At 46.1% G+C, this 16,681-nt stretch overlaps 1 protein-coding gene across 1 annotated transcript in view; it reads right to left on the reverse strand.

Annotated features, from left to right (window-relative positions):
• Positions 1–655: 655 nt before the first annotated feature.
• Positions 656–16,681, reverse strand: part of RFX8 (regulatory factor X8) — a 58,068-nt gene continuing 42,042 nt past the window's right edge. The window contains exons 10-15 of the mRNA XM_012740523.2: positions 14,713–14,771; positions 12,926–13,082; positions 10,599–10,693; positions 7,960–8,074; positions 5,258–5,574; positions 656–832 (exon numbers count right to left, since the gene is read on the reverse strand). Of these exons, the coding sequence (XP_012595977.1) occupies positions 656–832; positions 5,258–5,574; positions 7,960–8,074; positions 10,599–10,693; positions 12,926–13,082; positions 14,713–14,771 (920 nt within the window). The remainder of the gene's footprint in view (positions 833–5,257; positions 5,575–7,959; positions 8,075–10,598; positions 10,694–12,925; positions 13,083–14,712; positions 14,772–16,681) is intronic.

Genomic DNA, 16,681 nt, shown 5'->3' on the forward strand with positions numbered 1-16,681 from the left:
AAAATGGATATGGTGTAACAATGATCTTAGTTTCAACATTTTTTTTTTAAGATTTTGCTATAAAAAGAGAACTAAAATGTGATTCAGAGCAGGACATCAGCATTTGTTGCAGACATTGTTGCATTCAAAATTCTATCTTTAAGAAAATTGGGATGGTGAACAAAGGTATTTAATAGACCAGTGAGTGAATTAAACAGTGGTAACAAATTGAATTTTTTTTTCTGTTCCTCATTGCTTGAGGAGATCTATCTGCAAATTCTGTTTTGATTGAGGCACTACCGAAGGGAAGAAAAATATTACCACTGGCATTTTACTGTAGTGCCAGTTTGTAGTCTTCAAACTTTGTTATCTTTCTCTGGAGAATTAACCATTTCTTTATTCCCAAAAAGATTTCTCAAATTTTTCTCAAGTCCCCAAATAGAAATACTTTGGAAACCCCAGAAGAAAAGCAACAGAGACAAAAATTATTCACCAAATCAGTTTATATGTTTGATCAAAACTAACTCCTTGAAATACATATAAATACAAAATAGACAATGCTACATCTATTATGTCCATAAAATCTTTCATATCAATACAAAAGCTTTATATTAATAATATAGTTTTAAGAAGGCAAGTCTATCAGTTTTCTCATGCCCTACTTAAATAAACCATCTTACATATTAGCATTGCTTTCTCTGAAATAAATATTTTCAGAGGTTTGGGCTACATCCGATATGTGAATCACAAATTTTTGTCCGTCTTTTAGGGTTACGAGGGCTTCTTGTCCCACAGGAAGGCTGAGTTTAACAGTGCTTTTGGTGGCCTTGTCTTCCAACAATACCTGGATGAGCTACGAGGAGGAGATGTTTAAAAGGAAAAGATAAAAAGAGAAAGTTATACTAGTCTCTGTTGCAGGAACCACCACTTGAATATTTCTATCACTCCTGTGCTCCCTGCCCCCTGGGACATAAAGAGGAAGTTTGCACATTTATTCCTACTAAGGGAAAACCTAATTTCTCAAGGAAAAGCTCAGGGTCTGGTGAGGACTTGGTGGGAGGGGGGTTGCAATCTTAGTATGATGCAAGGAGTAAGGGGAGCAGACGGGCTTTTTGTAAGAAAAGGAAGAGTGGCCTGCAGTTGTTTTGAGAAACACCCTGGAGGTCCAGTGAGAACAAACCAACACTCTTCCTGTATAGACACGGGAGAGAGTGGACCTGTCCTGAAAATCAGGAGGGGGTTTGTGAAATGCACCTGTGAATTCCCCATCACTTTGGCTGCCTTCTAGGTGGACACCAATCCCTGCATTCTCATCAAGTCCCTGGAGCAGATGCGGTTGGCTCAAGTTCCCGCATAGACTCTCCTTCCCCCACCCATCAAATATGCCATTAGATGGAGGGAAAAGCCTATGAAGACAGTTCTCTGATATTGGTTGAGCTGACACTCAATTAGGTAGTAATAGCTTTGAGAGATTCACAGTTTCTGAGTTCTGTAAGTGCCAGCTCTCCCCAGCTCTTCACCTGTCTGAGCAAGTCCTCCTATCAGAGAAACAGGGAGAACGTACCATCCCCTTAACTCCAGGGGAACTCAGAAGACTTGCAAATCCTTGGATATGATTACTTTAAAACCAATAGACATGTACTTTCCTGGTCTGACTTCATCAATAGATCCCCCATAAGTCAATAAATTTTGCCAAAGATGCACATATGATGACTTTGAGTGCAAGGTTCATGAAAGCACATTTCTCACTCTTTCTCTAAATTTGACAATAATTGTCATCACCCAGAGAAAAGGTATCTTCCTTTTTTCTCAAAAAAGCGTCTTCACCTTTACCCTAGAGCTGAAGAGTCACTTTAAAAAGTTGTTTTTTTTTTTTGCTCTGCTTTAATCTTTGAGTACATGATCTAAAATGAAAACCATGTAATTTGTTCTTTAAAACGAATATTCTTTATTTAATATTGTTATAATCTTTTACTTTATTCTTAAACACACCTTGGCATCTTACTATTTTGAAAGTTGCTGGAACGTTGAAGAGTGACAGATGGATATGGCAATCCAGAATGCTGACTTTAGTTATTGTAGGTGCAGGGCAGTGCTAAATTGTTCAAACAAAGAGGCTGCCACAGATGTGCAGCCGAGTGGGGCGTTAAATTGTGGCAGATGAATGCAGATGGGACGTAGAGGGTGTGCTTTTTTTTGTTGATGATGAGTGCAAATGCTGAATAATGAATGCAATGAAAATTAGATGAGTGTAACTTTTTGGTGTTAGATCGTTTAAGTGATTATAGCTAATTTGGTAGGCATGAACGAACAGAAGCAGGTTTAATTAATCTCTAATGTATATTACCTTGGATTATCTGACACTCATCTGCTTGTATTGCCTTATTATATAGTTCAATTAAGTATTTATTATCTTCTCTATTGTTCCCACCAATTAAATACAGGTCAAATCTCATTGCAGTGAACTTCAGAGGAGCTAGGGGATTGGGTTGAGAGTGTTAGGGAAAGGTGTTCAGCTGAAGGCTCTGACTGCACCACAATGCAGTGTCTCAAAGCAGCAAAGTTGCACTTGTACTCCATGAATATATACAAATAAAATTTTTTTTAAAAAAGAAAAGGTGCCCAGATTAGGAGGTTGTTTTGGAGAAATAATAATAACAATGGCTAGTGGTTATTGGGTACTTACTATGTTCTAAGAAATATTCTAAGCATTTTATAACCATTCACTTATTTAAATCTCATAGCAGCCCTATGGAATAAGATATTATTATCCCCATAAATTAAGCAACTTGCCCAAGGTGCTCAGCTAATAAGTGAAAGAGGTAGAATCTGAACCTAGGAAATTGTATACCAGAATTGCCCACTTGTCAGACTTGAAAATATTTTTTATTTATTCCCAAGCCACCAATTTTGGGATTTAAGCACCTGGTAGCATACTGTCTGGGGAGAGAGAATGCTGGGAAGGACAGTCTTGGAAGGAGACCTGTGGCGGTGTCAATCCTACTCTCCCAATTATTGATGAAGTGACCTTGGGGAAGTAACTCAACCCCTCCATGAGCCTCAGTTAAGCCATCTGTGAAATGGGGGTGGTAACGCCTATCTCATTGAGATGAAATGATGCATGGAAATGCCCGGCACAGGAGAACTGTCGGTGTCTGCTCTCCAGACGTCTGGCTGTGGCAGGAGAGGTCAAAGCTCACTCCTGGTTACCTTGCTGACTAAGGAGGATGTATATTTTGACAAAGATTCTCTGCTTGGCCCAACTTTAGTCAGGCTCCTAAACCTTCTCCTACACCTGCTTCCATGTAAAATGCAGTTTTAGCAAGAACTCTGCTAAGTCAATTTAGCAAGAATGCCCCGTCCTGGATATCTGATCACCCTCGATATCTGATCAGGTTCCTAATCCCCTCCATCCCCCCAACCCAGGTGACATCTGATCAACCTGGCCTGTCTTCTGCCAGAATCCTGTCAGGTGGGTTTAGCCAGAACCCCCCCCTTACCCCTGATGTCTCCTCTTTCCCATCCACTGCCCCCACCCTGCTCCTTGGCTATAAATTCCCACCTGCCCATGCCGTGTTCAGAGTTGAGCCCTATCTCTCCCACTGGTAGACCCCATTGCAGTGGTCCCTACACCTATGGACATGGTCCTGAATAAAGACTTTCTTACTATGAATGATTTTTTTTTAATGAATTATTATGCTATGGTCCCACCTCCTGCCCCAACTGATGAGCAGAGAGAACTGCTCGCTTTGAGCTGAACACTGCAGCCCAGCATTAATGCTGGTCCTGTGGGGGCTCCACAGAATGCTCCAGAATATACTTAGGTGATCTTGCTGCTGGCCAGCTCTTGAAGCCTCTGCTGCTAGGCCTGGGTATACTCCCCAGGGGATCAGGAGCAGGGAGAGTCATTCTCCTGGGCACAGCCTTCAGACCTGACTGGCCTTGCCTTCTGCCATCTGCCTTGGAACACCTGCTCCCTGAATGGTGCCTTAACTGCCCCCTTCTAAGGAGGCCCTGCTCTCACCAGCACATCCCCAATTTGGGGTCAGTATTTCACTCTTTCATGCTTCATCGATTATGTCTGCCTCGCATACACACTCACAGAGAACGTGAGTTTCTCATCTGCCGACACACATCTGAATATCCTGCACAGGGAGCACTGAATGCAGCTGGATGTATGAATTTACTAACCCAGCATGAAAAAAACAAAGACCAAATACAGAGAGAGAACTTGTAAACCCAAGAGATGCATTTCCCTGGCTCTTGCTCATATTGTTTTTGTCTGGCATGGTGTCTCATCCAGGCAGTGCTCAGTAATGGTTTGTACAGGATCTCTACACTCTGGAGAACTTGGAGTGAGATTTGCTCAAGAAGGAAAGGTCCCTGGAAGCTTCCAATTATTCTGAGGACTATAGGATGCGAACAGTTTTCACATCAGTTTTCGCAACAGTGACCACTATGAACTGTGTCGAGGGCCATACACCAGCTTCTAATGGTCTCCTAGTAAGCACAACCCATCCATTCAAGAGGGGAACTTTTGGGTACAAAAAGAAGACTATGTATAGTGGCTAAACATCAACATATATAGCAGTTTTATTTTATTTTTGAGACAGAGTCTCACTCTCTTGCCAGGGCTAGAGTGCCATAGTGTCAGCCTAGCTCACAGCAACCTCAAACTCCTGGGCTCAAGCGATCCTCCTGCCTCAGACTCCCAAGTAGCTGAGACTACAGGCATGCGCCACCATGCTCAGCTAATATTTTTTTCTATATGTTTTTAGTTGGCTAATTAATTTAGTTTTATTTTTATAGTAGAGACGGGGTCGCACTCTTGCTCAGGCTGGTTTCGAATTCCTGACCTTGAGCCATCCGCCCGCCTCAGCCTCCCAGAGTGCCAGGATTACAGGCATGAGCCACCACACCTGGCCTATAGCAGTTTTAGAAATTAGTAGTAAAACAATTTTTTTTAACCAGCCCACTCCCCCCTCCTCAATGGAGGAATTTCCATTATTCATCAGTCTGGGTCCTGTGCACGGCATTGGGGCCCATCTCTGACCTGTCCAACCTGTGTCCTACAGGCACATATCAATGCACCACAAACCTGAGCTGCCCAGTGACCCACAGGTAAGCTATTATAATCACCCCTTGCAAAATCACCTAAAGCAAAGATGATTCTAGAATCCTTTATCGTTGTTTGGATAATGTGTATGGGTTTCCTAATCACCTATAGTTCTTACTTTCCTTAAAACAGCTCTGTGGAAGGGGGTCCTGGTGTCTCTACCTTATTGCCCGTGGCAGTGTCCACCAGGAAGCCTAGGACCCTGAGGACCACGCTGCTCAGACCCACTGGACAGCGGCCCTGGCCCGTGTGTTTCAGCATCACCCGGGCTGGCTCCACACTGGGGCTTGCACACGCCTGAGTTGGTGAAGAGTCTGGAGGCTGGAAAAGTGCCTGGTCTGGCTGGACGAGAGACTGGTCATCTGGTAGCATTTCCTTGACATTCCCCACGTCCTCCTCCTCCTCTTCCTCCTCTATGCATGACTGAAGTATATGAATCACATATTCCAAAAGCAGCAAATGAAATAGATGCCAGGAACCTATATTTAAATAATCACCAAAAATGAATACATTCGATAGACAGAAGAATAGATAGCCAATAAATATATCACTATGAAGCTAATGACTTCTCTGTGGCTAACTCACATCTACCAGAGCCTCGTTCCCACCGCTGACCCTGAAGGGGCCTAGTGTGTAGCTATCTACACTCAGATAAGCCCCACAGGGCAGCTTTCGGGCAGAAAAGGCAGAGACCTAAATAGCCTGAGCCATGAAAGGGAACTTAAAGCCATCCCATGTGACATGGGAGAAAAGCAAATCCTACAGGGAAATGGTGCTGTTCCCAGCCACCAGGTACTCAGTATACAGGCAGTGTCTTCTCGGGTGGGCCCCCCATCAGTGCCATCATCAGGGAGATTGGTGTGGGGAGGAGAGACAGGAGAGCATGGTTCTTAGCTGAATGGTCCAAATCCCAAGAGGCCTTTGCTCTCCCAGAAGAGAAAACAATTGTTAATGTTTGCTTTCTTCTTGAAACAGAAGAAATATGGCCTATTACAATTGTTAAAAGATAATTTTTAAATAAAACTAAAACCATGATTCTTATTCAGATATAAAACAAAAGTCAAAAGATTTTTATTTAACTCATTAATTAGTGAGGGAACTAGTTAAGATGTAGTTGGTTGAAAAGAGAATTCAAAGCACTAAACATACACTATAGGCAGGAAAGAATGGTGACACTAATTTATAAATAGATGCAAAATGGATGTGTCCTCTTGGCAGTAATCAACGACATGCACCTGACACAACTGCATTGTTGCATTTCTGTGGATGAGGATCATCTGCATTATCATCAGTTCACTACAACTTATAGAATCGGAAAAATAACTCAAAGATAATGTAGGGTAGAGAAGGGTAGACCAAAGCTTTCTGTCCATTCCAAAGCCTTTAGTCCATTTCAAAGCCTTTTGTCCATTTCAAAGCTTCTTGTCCATTTCAAGCAATCTTTTTGTCCATTTCAAAGCCCTTCACAACTTCTCCCTACAATTGTGTTCATTATTCTTTGGTGGATCTGGCTGGGGTGAGAGAAAGTGCCGCCGCAGGATTGCATGACCTGGTCTGGAATAAGTTGGACAACAACTCTCAGCCTATCCTCACTTATAAAAACCATTGTTCATGTGAAGAGGAAAATTCTACTGGTGTTAATACATTGACTTCACATGGAGGTCCAGAGAAGGTGGACTAGCCAAAGCAACAACTACAGGGCTGGATTTCTTTCTCTGATTACACCTCTCCCCCTTTGCTCTGGAAAAGCATTAGCATAAAGCAGGGTTAATTTGGACTTCCTTAAAGGGAGCTCTCATTGTAAATGAGTGTCACCTATATGGCGTGTTTGCAAAATTGTTCTACTATAAGGCTTGTTTTCTCTTCCTTCTTGCCTGCATGTTGTGAGGGTATCTCACAGCCCTCTGGGGAAGGGATCATTGCCCTGACTAGTGTATAAACTCACAGGGGTGGAGACTTTGTCAGTCTTTCCTCTGCTGTATGCCCAGTGCCCAGGAAGGTGCCTGGGACATTGTGAGGATACAAGAAATTCCTGTTGAAGAGCCCATCCATTCCATGAAGCTGGTGGACTGAGTGGTGAACTTCCCTTCCTACAACCCTCTTTTTATGAGGCATCTGTATCAAAGATGTGACCTTCCCCGCACACAGGAAGACTAATGGTTAGACCAGGAAGTTTGCAAAATGCAAACTACTTCACTCATTCTACCATCTGCATACAATAGGGACGTTATCAATCATTATTCCTGAAAGTTAAGTGTGAGTGCTCCAAAGAACCCATTTTTTTCTCCAACTCATTTGTCCCTCTCAAGGATTTTCTCAAAATGCCACAAAGCTTATAATTCAAAAACAAGAAGAAGTTTCTTATATGTCCAACAATGATGAAATGCAAAAGAGAAGCATGGTTCATCTGTTTGATGGGCTATCATGCTGCCATTAAAAAAAAAGATGACTATGGTTTTGTAAGGTTAAAAGAAGATGACGGGATTCTACATGGCAATATGCAAAATACCTATGCTATAACAACTTTTTTTTTTTGAGACAGAGCCTCACTTTGTTGCCCCGGGTAGAGTGCAATGGTGTCATGATAACTCACTGCAACCTCAAACTCCTGGGTTCAAGCAATCCTCTTGCCTCAACCTCCTGAGTAGCTGGGACTATCGACCCATACCTGGCTAATTTTTCTATTTTTTGTAGAGAAGGGGTCTTGCTCTTGCTTAGGCTGGTCTTGAACTCCTGAGCTCAAGAAGATCCTCCCACCTCCACCTCCCAGAGTGCTAGGATTACAGGCATAAGCCTCCAAGCCTGGCCTATAACAATATTTTTAAAAGGCAGAATACAAAATGTTTTTGCATTCTCTGACTTACCAAAACTATCTCTGTGGCAGAGAGTCATGGCTTTGCTCACAGCAGTGAGAAGGAAATTCCATCTTAGCTGGAAGCTGGCAGCCAATTTGATAAATTCCTCTTTGCTTCTGCTTGGCTATTACATTTTTGTGAGAAAAAAGGCTGGGTTTATGATAAAATCAAGAAGCATAGCATATTTTCAAATGCACACATTTGTCACGCACATACATTTTAAAGAGACAAAGAGAAGAGGAAGGCAAAATGATAAGGCAGGAAGTGAGGCAGCTGCAAACACCTGTTTCTGGTCTTGCTCCATCCATGGGGAGATGGTTCTAGGGCAGAACCCTTTCAAGTTGGTGGAGAGGAGGGAGGTCAGAATTTGGCCTACTTTTTTTTTTTTAAATAACTATGCAAATTTTAAAAAGAGATCACTTGGAAGCAGGACAGAAACACTTCGGCCTCACTGAAGTCCACTGGGGACTGGCCTTGGAGAAGGCAGGGGCTGGTTTCCACCTGCACTTCTGTGTGTCAAGTCTGATTGTGAAAAAGGGACACAGAATCTCATAATAATGAAAAGAGATGGTGTTTATTTGGGAACGCACAAAGCTGGCCACCCCACCGTGTAACTGATCTCAGGACTGGAAAGTCCTGGCCCCTGTGTCCAGTGGAGCTGAGGTCATTGGACAGCCTGAGTGGCACCAAACTGGGTCCCAGTAAGATGCCGCTACATGCAGACTAAAGAACTCTCCATCTAGACAGAGCCTTCGGCCACACTCAAAGTGACCTACCAACCATGGAGTCACATGCATTTCACATTGCATATGTTGATATGCATGCTCCAAAGCCTTTTCTAATTCTCAGTCACATGCCTGTGGACCCCTCACTGGCTTGGTCACGTGTCTTTGAGGAAGACATGGAGAAGCTGACTAGAAAGGGCAGAATGCCCTTCCCTGTCATTGCTTCTCTTCCCTTCCATCCCACCGAAAGCCCCTGCCATACCACAGGGCTGCCCTGAGCTTTGGGTGGGTGTGAAGTCCCTCCAGCTGGGACCTGCATTGCATTGAGGACAGCAAGAACAAAACATGACAATGTTGGACATTTCCCTCTGCTGGCATACTGCCAGATGCAGACTGAAGCCATCAGTCATCTCTGACAAGTCCAAGGGTTTGCATTTTAACCATCTAAGTGTTTTATTTACAATAGTCATTTTTTAAAAAAATCAACTACTCTATTCTACAAAAACAAGCCCTTCAAAGGCAGGCAGTGACACCATTTTTCTAAGATGCCTCATTTGTGAAGGCTGAAGACAGGACCATGGAGACTTGGGAAACACATGGTGTTGCATGGAGGGTACATGGAGGATGGCAGGACTGGTATTAATTATCCCAGTGGGCTCATCCTGGCTAGAGTGGGAGGCTGAGGGAGTATCCGAAACAAGGAACAGATTATTGACAGCTTCTATCAGTGCTGATGTATAAGCCTTCAGCTAGCAGATGAATGCATGTCTCAGAGCCATGCACCTCTGGACAGGTCAGTGCTGTTATAAATAAGCTTTGCCTAAGACCAACAAGGAGAAATATAAACCTTACAGAATCTGGAATGATTATTTTCAATAAGCAAAGACTGGAAACAGACACCTGCTGAAAATAGGAACAGACTTTCCAGCTCCTTCCTGGGAGGTTTTCTGGTTGATCTCCTGGAGGTTTAAGACCCCAAAGTACCCTGCAGTGTTTGTGGTCTCAGTTATTATTTCTGCCCTTTCACCTCAACTCAAAGGTCAGGGATAGGACAAGCCCGGGTGGGTGGGACAGGGGAGCGGCAGCAATGTGGCCAGCTAGATCCTTAAAGGAGAGTGACCAAGCCATGCTCCTGGCCCCTAGTCCCCGGCCCCGGAGTCTTTGCCTTCAGCCCCAGTGCCGTCTGTTCCTGCTTGCCTAAGTGGCCTCTCCATTCCCCACGTGCTCACTTTTGCTCTTGAATGCCTTGTCTCCCTCTCTCAGCTTATTTTAATCCTGCACGAGCTTCACGCCCAGGTTTAAGTCCCATATTCTCTTCAAGGCCTTTCCCAACCCCCTCAGCCTTGGGGAGCATGAAGTCTCAACAGGCGAAGCCCCAGCTGCCTTGCCTCCTTCTCAGTTTTAATCCACCGTGTGCCCACTGGATCTAGGTGCCAAGGCTTCTCTGATGGCATTCTCAGCTCTCCAAGGGTGACTGCCCACACAGATGATGATGAAAACCAAGCCAGGACCCCACGGAAAGACTCCCAAGAGCCACGATGACCAAAGGATCAACCCACCCACATCTGCAACTGAATCATCTTTGAGCTTTTGAAATCAAGCCAGACACTTTACTAGGTGCAAAGCACGAGGTACCATTCTCCCCAAAGGGACGGCACCTCTCCTCTTCCTCCACACTCCCTCTGGGTGCACACGCACGCTCACCCACGTGCACACGCACGCACTGTGCTATGTGATCCCCATTCTCTGCCTTGCTGCAGACAGTCCCACCCCTGCCCTCACACACATGCCAGCCCTGACACATTTCTCATCAGAGATTAAAGAACCTCTTTTTCATAGCCCCAGGCAATGGGCACTCAGGGTATAATTTAGCTAGAATGATCAACACCCACTTCTCTTCTTTAAAACGTCACAGTTTTGTACCTGGAAGACAAATGCTTGGAGATTTGAAGACAGACAGTTTAGGAATACACTGAGATCTGTTGATGTTCCCAGCAAAGAAATTAAACTGCTTAAACCTACAAAGAAACAAAACAAAACAAACAAAAAGATTTTGTGCACCATAGCAGAATCTCTCTATAGGTACTTTTTACTAGGTAACCTAGGGGACAAAATAACAGTTGTTCAAAGGGATTCCCAAGGCCTCACACTCATTTTGAACACAAAAGATGAGTTCTAAGGCTGGATTTGTCACTCTGCGGGCATCTAGTTCAGCCATACAGTCATGCTGTTATGAACCACCTCTGCCACTTGTTGAAATGGAAAGAGATATTTTGAAATAATAATTACACCTTGCAATTATACAGTCCCTGTCTTCAAATGAGCTCATTGTAAGATTACAGACATGACCTCACCTATCCTTGCCATTTTCATAAAAGGGCTAGTTTATTAGTGTCATTTAAGTGATGGGGGACATCAAAGCTGTTGAGAGATGTAAGTGCCTCGCCTGGGGTTATGCACTCAGTTGGGAGCCCCAGCAAGCACATGTGACATTGGGTCTTGAGTCTTCCACCTGCACAGGTAGCACAGACAAAGAACAGCCTTTGGCCTTCCCACCTTTTTGACTACCTCTGTCTAATAAGCAGAATTTAGAAAACCAAGTAGATTGCTAAGTCCCCAGCTGAGGTTTGGGCAAGGTTCACCTGGACCTTGGAAGCATTTGCCTGCCAGGGGTCAGCAGTGGCTGTCAGTGTGCTGTCCCCCTGCAGAACTCGGCATCCTCTTGGAGGGACTTGCAAGGATGTACCAGGAGCACAGGAGCCCTGGCCAGGCCAGTGGGCAGTCTGGCAGGCACCTGGGAGGCCTCATGCTGGAAGCAAGAGCAGAGTTTGGGTGGCCACCTGAGATTTCTGGAGCAGCCAGTGACCTGGGAGGGAGACCTCTTGAGTTCCTACTAATCAGAACAGCTGTCATTTCTGGGAAGTCTGCTGGGATAGGTGTTAATCCTTTAGTTGCTAAAGGGCAAAGGGGAGCACCCTAGGGGAGGATCTGGGATTTGGGTCAGCCAGGGCAATAGGGGCAGGGGACAGAAGCAAGGGACAGAACAGTGAAGGAGAGTGGGCAGAAGTTACTTAACAAAAAGAAGGGACATATTTCAATATTTCCATAACTGGTACAACCCTACCAAAGTCAGTCCTACTTCAAGGTCAAAGAAAGAAAATGGGATAATTTATAGGTGGTACTTTTATATATTACTGAATCCGTGTATCCATCTAGTCATGAAAGACTGAAGTGCTACTCTGTGCCAGCCCTATGCCATGTGGCCCAAGATGAATAAGGCATAGCTGACACCCCGATGGAGCCCACGGGAACTGAGCAGGCAGCTTTATACACAGCTGAGTGCACTAGGAAGGGGTTAGGCCCACAGAGAGAGAAGCTGCTAGATCTTCCTGAGGCATCCTGGCTGGGAGTGTTTGGAAAGGGCATGCACGCCACCCTCCTGGTAACTGTTATAGGACAGCCTAGAGATTGGCCCATTACCCATAATCTGGGGTGTGGAGGGTCATGACCATTCTGCAGCCCCTTCCTGAAAAAACTCCCAGCACCCCCCCCCCCATTCCTTCTTTCACTACTTTCATCCCCCAGGGATATAAACACATGCACATCAGCCAGGAATCCGAGCTCTTTATGGAAGGCAGATTTTTTTCTTGGAAGACAATTACCATGATCAGATAGCAAACAGCAAGAATATCCACATGCCTCATATCACTTGTTTGTAAACTAATGAACTATCGAAAAAGCACCATTGTTACATGTCAGGTTGTGAAAAATAATTAAACTTCACATTGTTAAAAATAATACTGATGCTGCTAACAAGAATGACAGGGAGTCTTGCGAGGCAGAGAGCTAACTCGGTCCACTTCAGACACGATCGAAGAGACACTTGAATCTATGCATGTAAAAGATGGATGCAGAAATTAAATTTTTTTCCCCCAAAGGAGATACTCCAGTGAGAAATATTGTCAAGAAGCAGTCGCACTCATCTGTTCTGTTCTGTTTGTTCACGTGTTAGCACGGCTGCCCTGTCCGACCCTGGCACCCTGGCATGGGTGCTGGAAGCAACGGCCACAGGGCATTCCTTGGGGCACTCATCGCCCCCTGCAGGAAGAGATGTTCGAGCTGCTAAATCAGAACATCAAAGAATGATGATGTTCTACTTCTGTTAAGAAATTCATGATTTGATGATGGCCATGCTAGCACCAAATATAAAACAAACCCCCCAATAAAGAAAGCGGCAGAAGGAAGATTACATTTCATCTCTGAGTTGTTCTCCAGCTCATCCGCATTGCTCGGGTCACTTGCCAGGGCTTTCTTAGAAATATCCAAGGCGCCCTGAGTGAGGATGGTGTGCAGATCCGACTTCAAAATGCTGACTCTCCTGTTATTTTTCAATACCATTCTCATGGTCTACAGAGGAGGGGGAAGCACAATATTCAGTTAAATCTCATCACGTTACTTCTGCCTAATCCCCTTCTACATTGCCAAGATTTTTCTGTTGTTGTTAAGGAGAAAGAAAAGTGGATGTTGGTGTTACCTGCTAACATTGAATCTTAAACAATGAAAAATGTTAAAATTTCACACATTCTAGAATTGCTTTTCTGGAAACCAGCATTTAGAAAGCTTCTGCTCCTGGGCGGATGTGTTCAGGGCTACCTGGGCACTGCTGTTTCTAGTTCTCCGCCCCTGCCCCATATGCCTAAATTCCTCTGGAGAGGAAAATTGGGTGATCGATCATCTGTGAGGAATGTATAGGCATAGCATGGACGGATTCTAAGGGGGTGACTGCCGGGACTCAGAAGACATCTGTCCTTTCCTCCCGGGAGCCTTGGACAACAAATTTAGCCTGCGTGAGCTGATCTCCTCAGCTGTCAGATGGGACAAGCTAATCCCTAACACTTCCGGAATACGTAGGATGAACACTGGGTGGCCTTCACACCAGTCGTAAGAATCGCTCCACCTCCATTTTACAGAGGAAGTCACTGAGGGGACTTGGGGTGTTAAATGACTTTCCTAAGGGGTAGTGGGTATAAAAACAGGGGGCTCAGCCCTGGGTTGCCTCTAGTACACACGCTGTCTGCTCTGGTGGGGCTGAGGTGAAGGACACACCCTAGTCCCCTGACAGACTGACTGAGCTCCTAGTGTGACAGCTCTGCAGAGCAGGAGGACTCAAGCAGGTCCCAGCCCCAGGCAGTCAGGGTCTGGGGTGGGCTTTGCATCAGAAGGGTGGAAGCCCAGCACGGGTTCAACCAAAGACCACGAGCTCCTCTGGAGCAGAGGCTGGTGTGGAGCAGAGCCACAGTGCCCCGGGTTTCAGAGCAGACTCCTGGCGGCCCCGGTGCTGGCTGCTGGCATCACACAATCTTTTCTTCAGCCTTTCTCAACCTCCCTCTAACACTGAAGCTTCAGAATCACCTGGGAGTGAGGTCAGAGCTGAGGAAACTAGTGGCCTGTGCCACCCACGAGGCCACAGACAGGGGTGAAGGGTCTGTGTGTCTGTCCTGGGTTCTGCTCCTGCACCCTCTCACCTCTGACACAGGCTGGGACCTCTGTGTGGGGCCTCCCTCGGGCATCTTTTATTTTTATTTTATTTTATTTATTTATTTTTTGAGACAAGAGTCTTACTCTGTTGCCCGGGCCAGAGTGCCGTGGCATCACCTAGCTCACAGCAACCTCAAACTCCTGGGCTCAAGCAATCCTCCTGCCTCAGCCTCCTGAGTGGCTGGGATTACAGGTATGTGCCACCATGCCCGGCTAAACCTCGGGCATCTTTTAAATGTCGGCCTGCTCTCTCTCCTGCTCAGAGAGAGCTGGGGAGATTGGAGCCTTTCCGAGGTGGGGTGGCAAGGAGTGGGCATTTGGCTGGAAGTCAGGGAGCCCAGCAGGTCTCCCCAGCCCGTGGCCGGCAAGGCCCTCCTGTCTGCCTTTGCCTTCCCCGTGGACACAGCTGCCACCTGCTCTTAGCAGGTACTTGCACAGCTTTCACTTCTTACTTCAGGAAACTGCTTTGTTCCCTGCTGCCTGCTCGGCTGAAACCTACCTTTGCCATGTTGGAAAGGTATGTCTTTCTTCTTAGTCTTTTGACAAACACAGTGACTTCTGTTAAGAACAATACATGTGGCCATTACTGATACTGTAACTTCAAGGTCTTATGTGCGGCAGTGGGGGGGGCACACAAGCTTTGAGCGGGAAGGCACAGCTGCCTGGATGGCATCCTCACCTCCCCCAGTCTGCCGTTCCTTTCCTGAATGGCTGGAGATTCTGGCAGGGGCCACTTGACTTAAATGTCCCCATGGGCCAGAAAAATTATCAAGTAACCCCTGACATGAGAGCTGCTATAGTCTGAATGTTTGTTTTCCCCCCGACCCACTCCTGGACACATTCATTTGTTGAATCCTCAACCCCAAGGTGATGGTATTAGGAGGTGGGGTCTTTGGGAGGTGATTAGGTTATGAGGGTGGAGGCCTCACAAATGGGATTAGTGCCCTTATAAAAGGGACCCCAGAGAGATCCCTCACCCCTTCTGCCATGTGAGGACAAAGCAACAAGACTATGAGCCAGGAAGGAGGCTTTCACCAGACACCCAATCTGCTGGCACCGTGATCTTGGACTTCCCAGCCTCCAGAACTGTGGGAAATACATTTCTATTGCCTATAAGCTACCCAGTTTGTTACTGTAGCCAGATTGCACTGAGACAGGTGTTTAAAAGAGTATAGGGCCTTTGCCCGGGAACCCTGAACTCTCCCAAATTTCTCAACCCTACAGTTCTCTCCTCAGCGAACGCTCACAGGAAAGGATGCAAAGAGAACGCATAGAGAGGGGGTGCTCTCCTCCTGAATGCATTCATTCATTCAATCATTTGACAGATACTTAGGAGGACACTCGTGCAGTGTTGCTCAATAGATGTTTGCTGGATGTTTGTGGAATTGACGGACAGAGGAGGACAGCCTCTCCTTTCAGGGGGTCATCCTCCACAGGACGGGCCACCAGATACGCAGACACTTCCCGACAGAAGTGTGAGCGCACGGAGCAGAAGACGGAGTGGTTCTGCGAGGGGAGAGGCCTGTTTAGAAGAAGGTATCAAGGAAGGCTTCAGGCCGGGTATGGGGGCTCACGCCTGTAATCCTAGCACTCTGGGAGGCCTAGGCGGGCAGATCACTCGAGGTCAGGAGTTCGAAACCAGCCTGAGCAAGAGCGAGAGAGACCCCGTCTCTACTATAAATAGAAAGAAATTAATTGGCCAACTAATATATATATATAGAAAAAATTAGCCGGGCATGGTGGCGCATGCCTGTAGTCCCAGCTACTCGGGAGGCTGAGGCAGCAGGATTGCTTGAGCCCAGGAGTCTGAGGTTGCAGTGAGCTAGGCTGACGCCACGGCACTCACCACTCACTCTAGCCTGGGCAACAAAGCGAGACTCTGTCTCTAAAAACAAAACAAACAAACAAACAAACAAACAAAAGGAAGGCTTCACTGAGGTAGTGACATTTACTTTGGACTTTGAGGCGTAGGTTGGAGTTAGTCAGCGGGAATGGGGATGGGAGGTAGCCCAGGCAGAGAAAATGGCAGGAATAATGTCCCTTTGGGAGGGACAACCAGTCTTGTTTTGCTGGGGAGCATGACTGGGTCATGGGGGTCCCTGGTGAGATGGAGCCATGGATAGGGCCAGAGGCCAAACTGTGAGTGACTGCAGGCAGGGAAGGGGGGTGGGATGCTTGGGCAGTGGGGGCCAGGGAAGGTGACATTTAATCACAGTGCAATTTTTCAGTGATCACTGTGGATGCATAGGAGTGTGGCCCGGGAGGGGCAGGAGGCAGGACGGTCAACTAGGAAGCTGCTCAGGTAGCCAAAAGAACAACAAAGAGAGACAGCGGCCTAAATTCAGGCAGGTGTTAAAGTGATCACCCAGAAAATAGAGTGGGGTTCTGCTCCCCTTCCTCGGACCCCTGTACGGCAGCCCAGTCCCACTTTCTGTCTGCAGCCCTCTCCCTGCTGCCTTCGTGGTTGG

The sequence above is a fragment of the Microcebus murinus genome, chromosome 3 (genome assembly GCF_040939455.1).
Source record: "Microcebus murinus isolate Inina chromosome 3, M.murinus_Inina_mat1.0, whole genome shotgun sequence".
Classification (NCBI taxonomy): Eukaryota; Metazoa; Chordata; class Mammalia; order Primates; family Cheirogaleidae; genus Microcebus; species Microcebus murinus.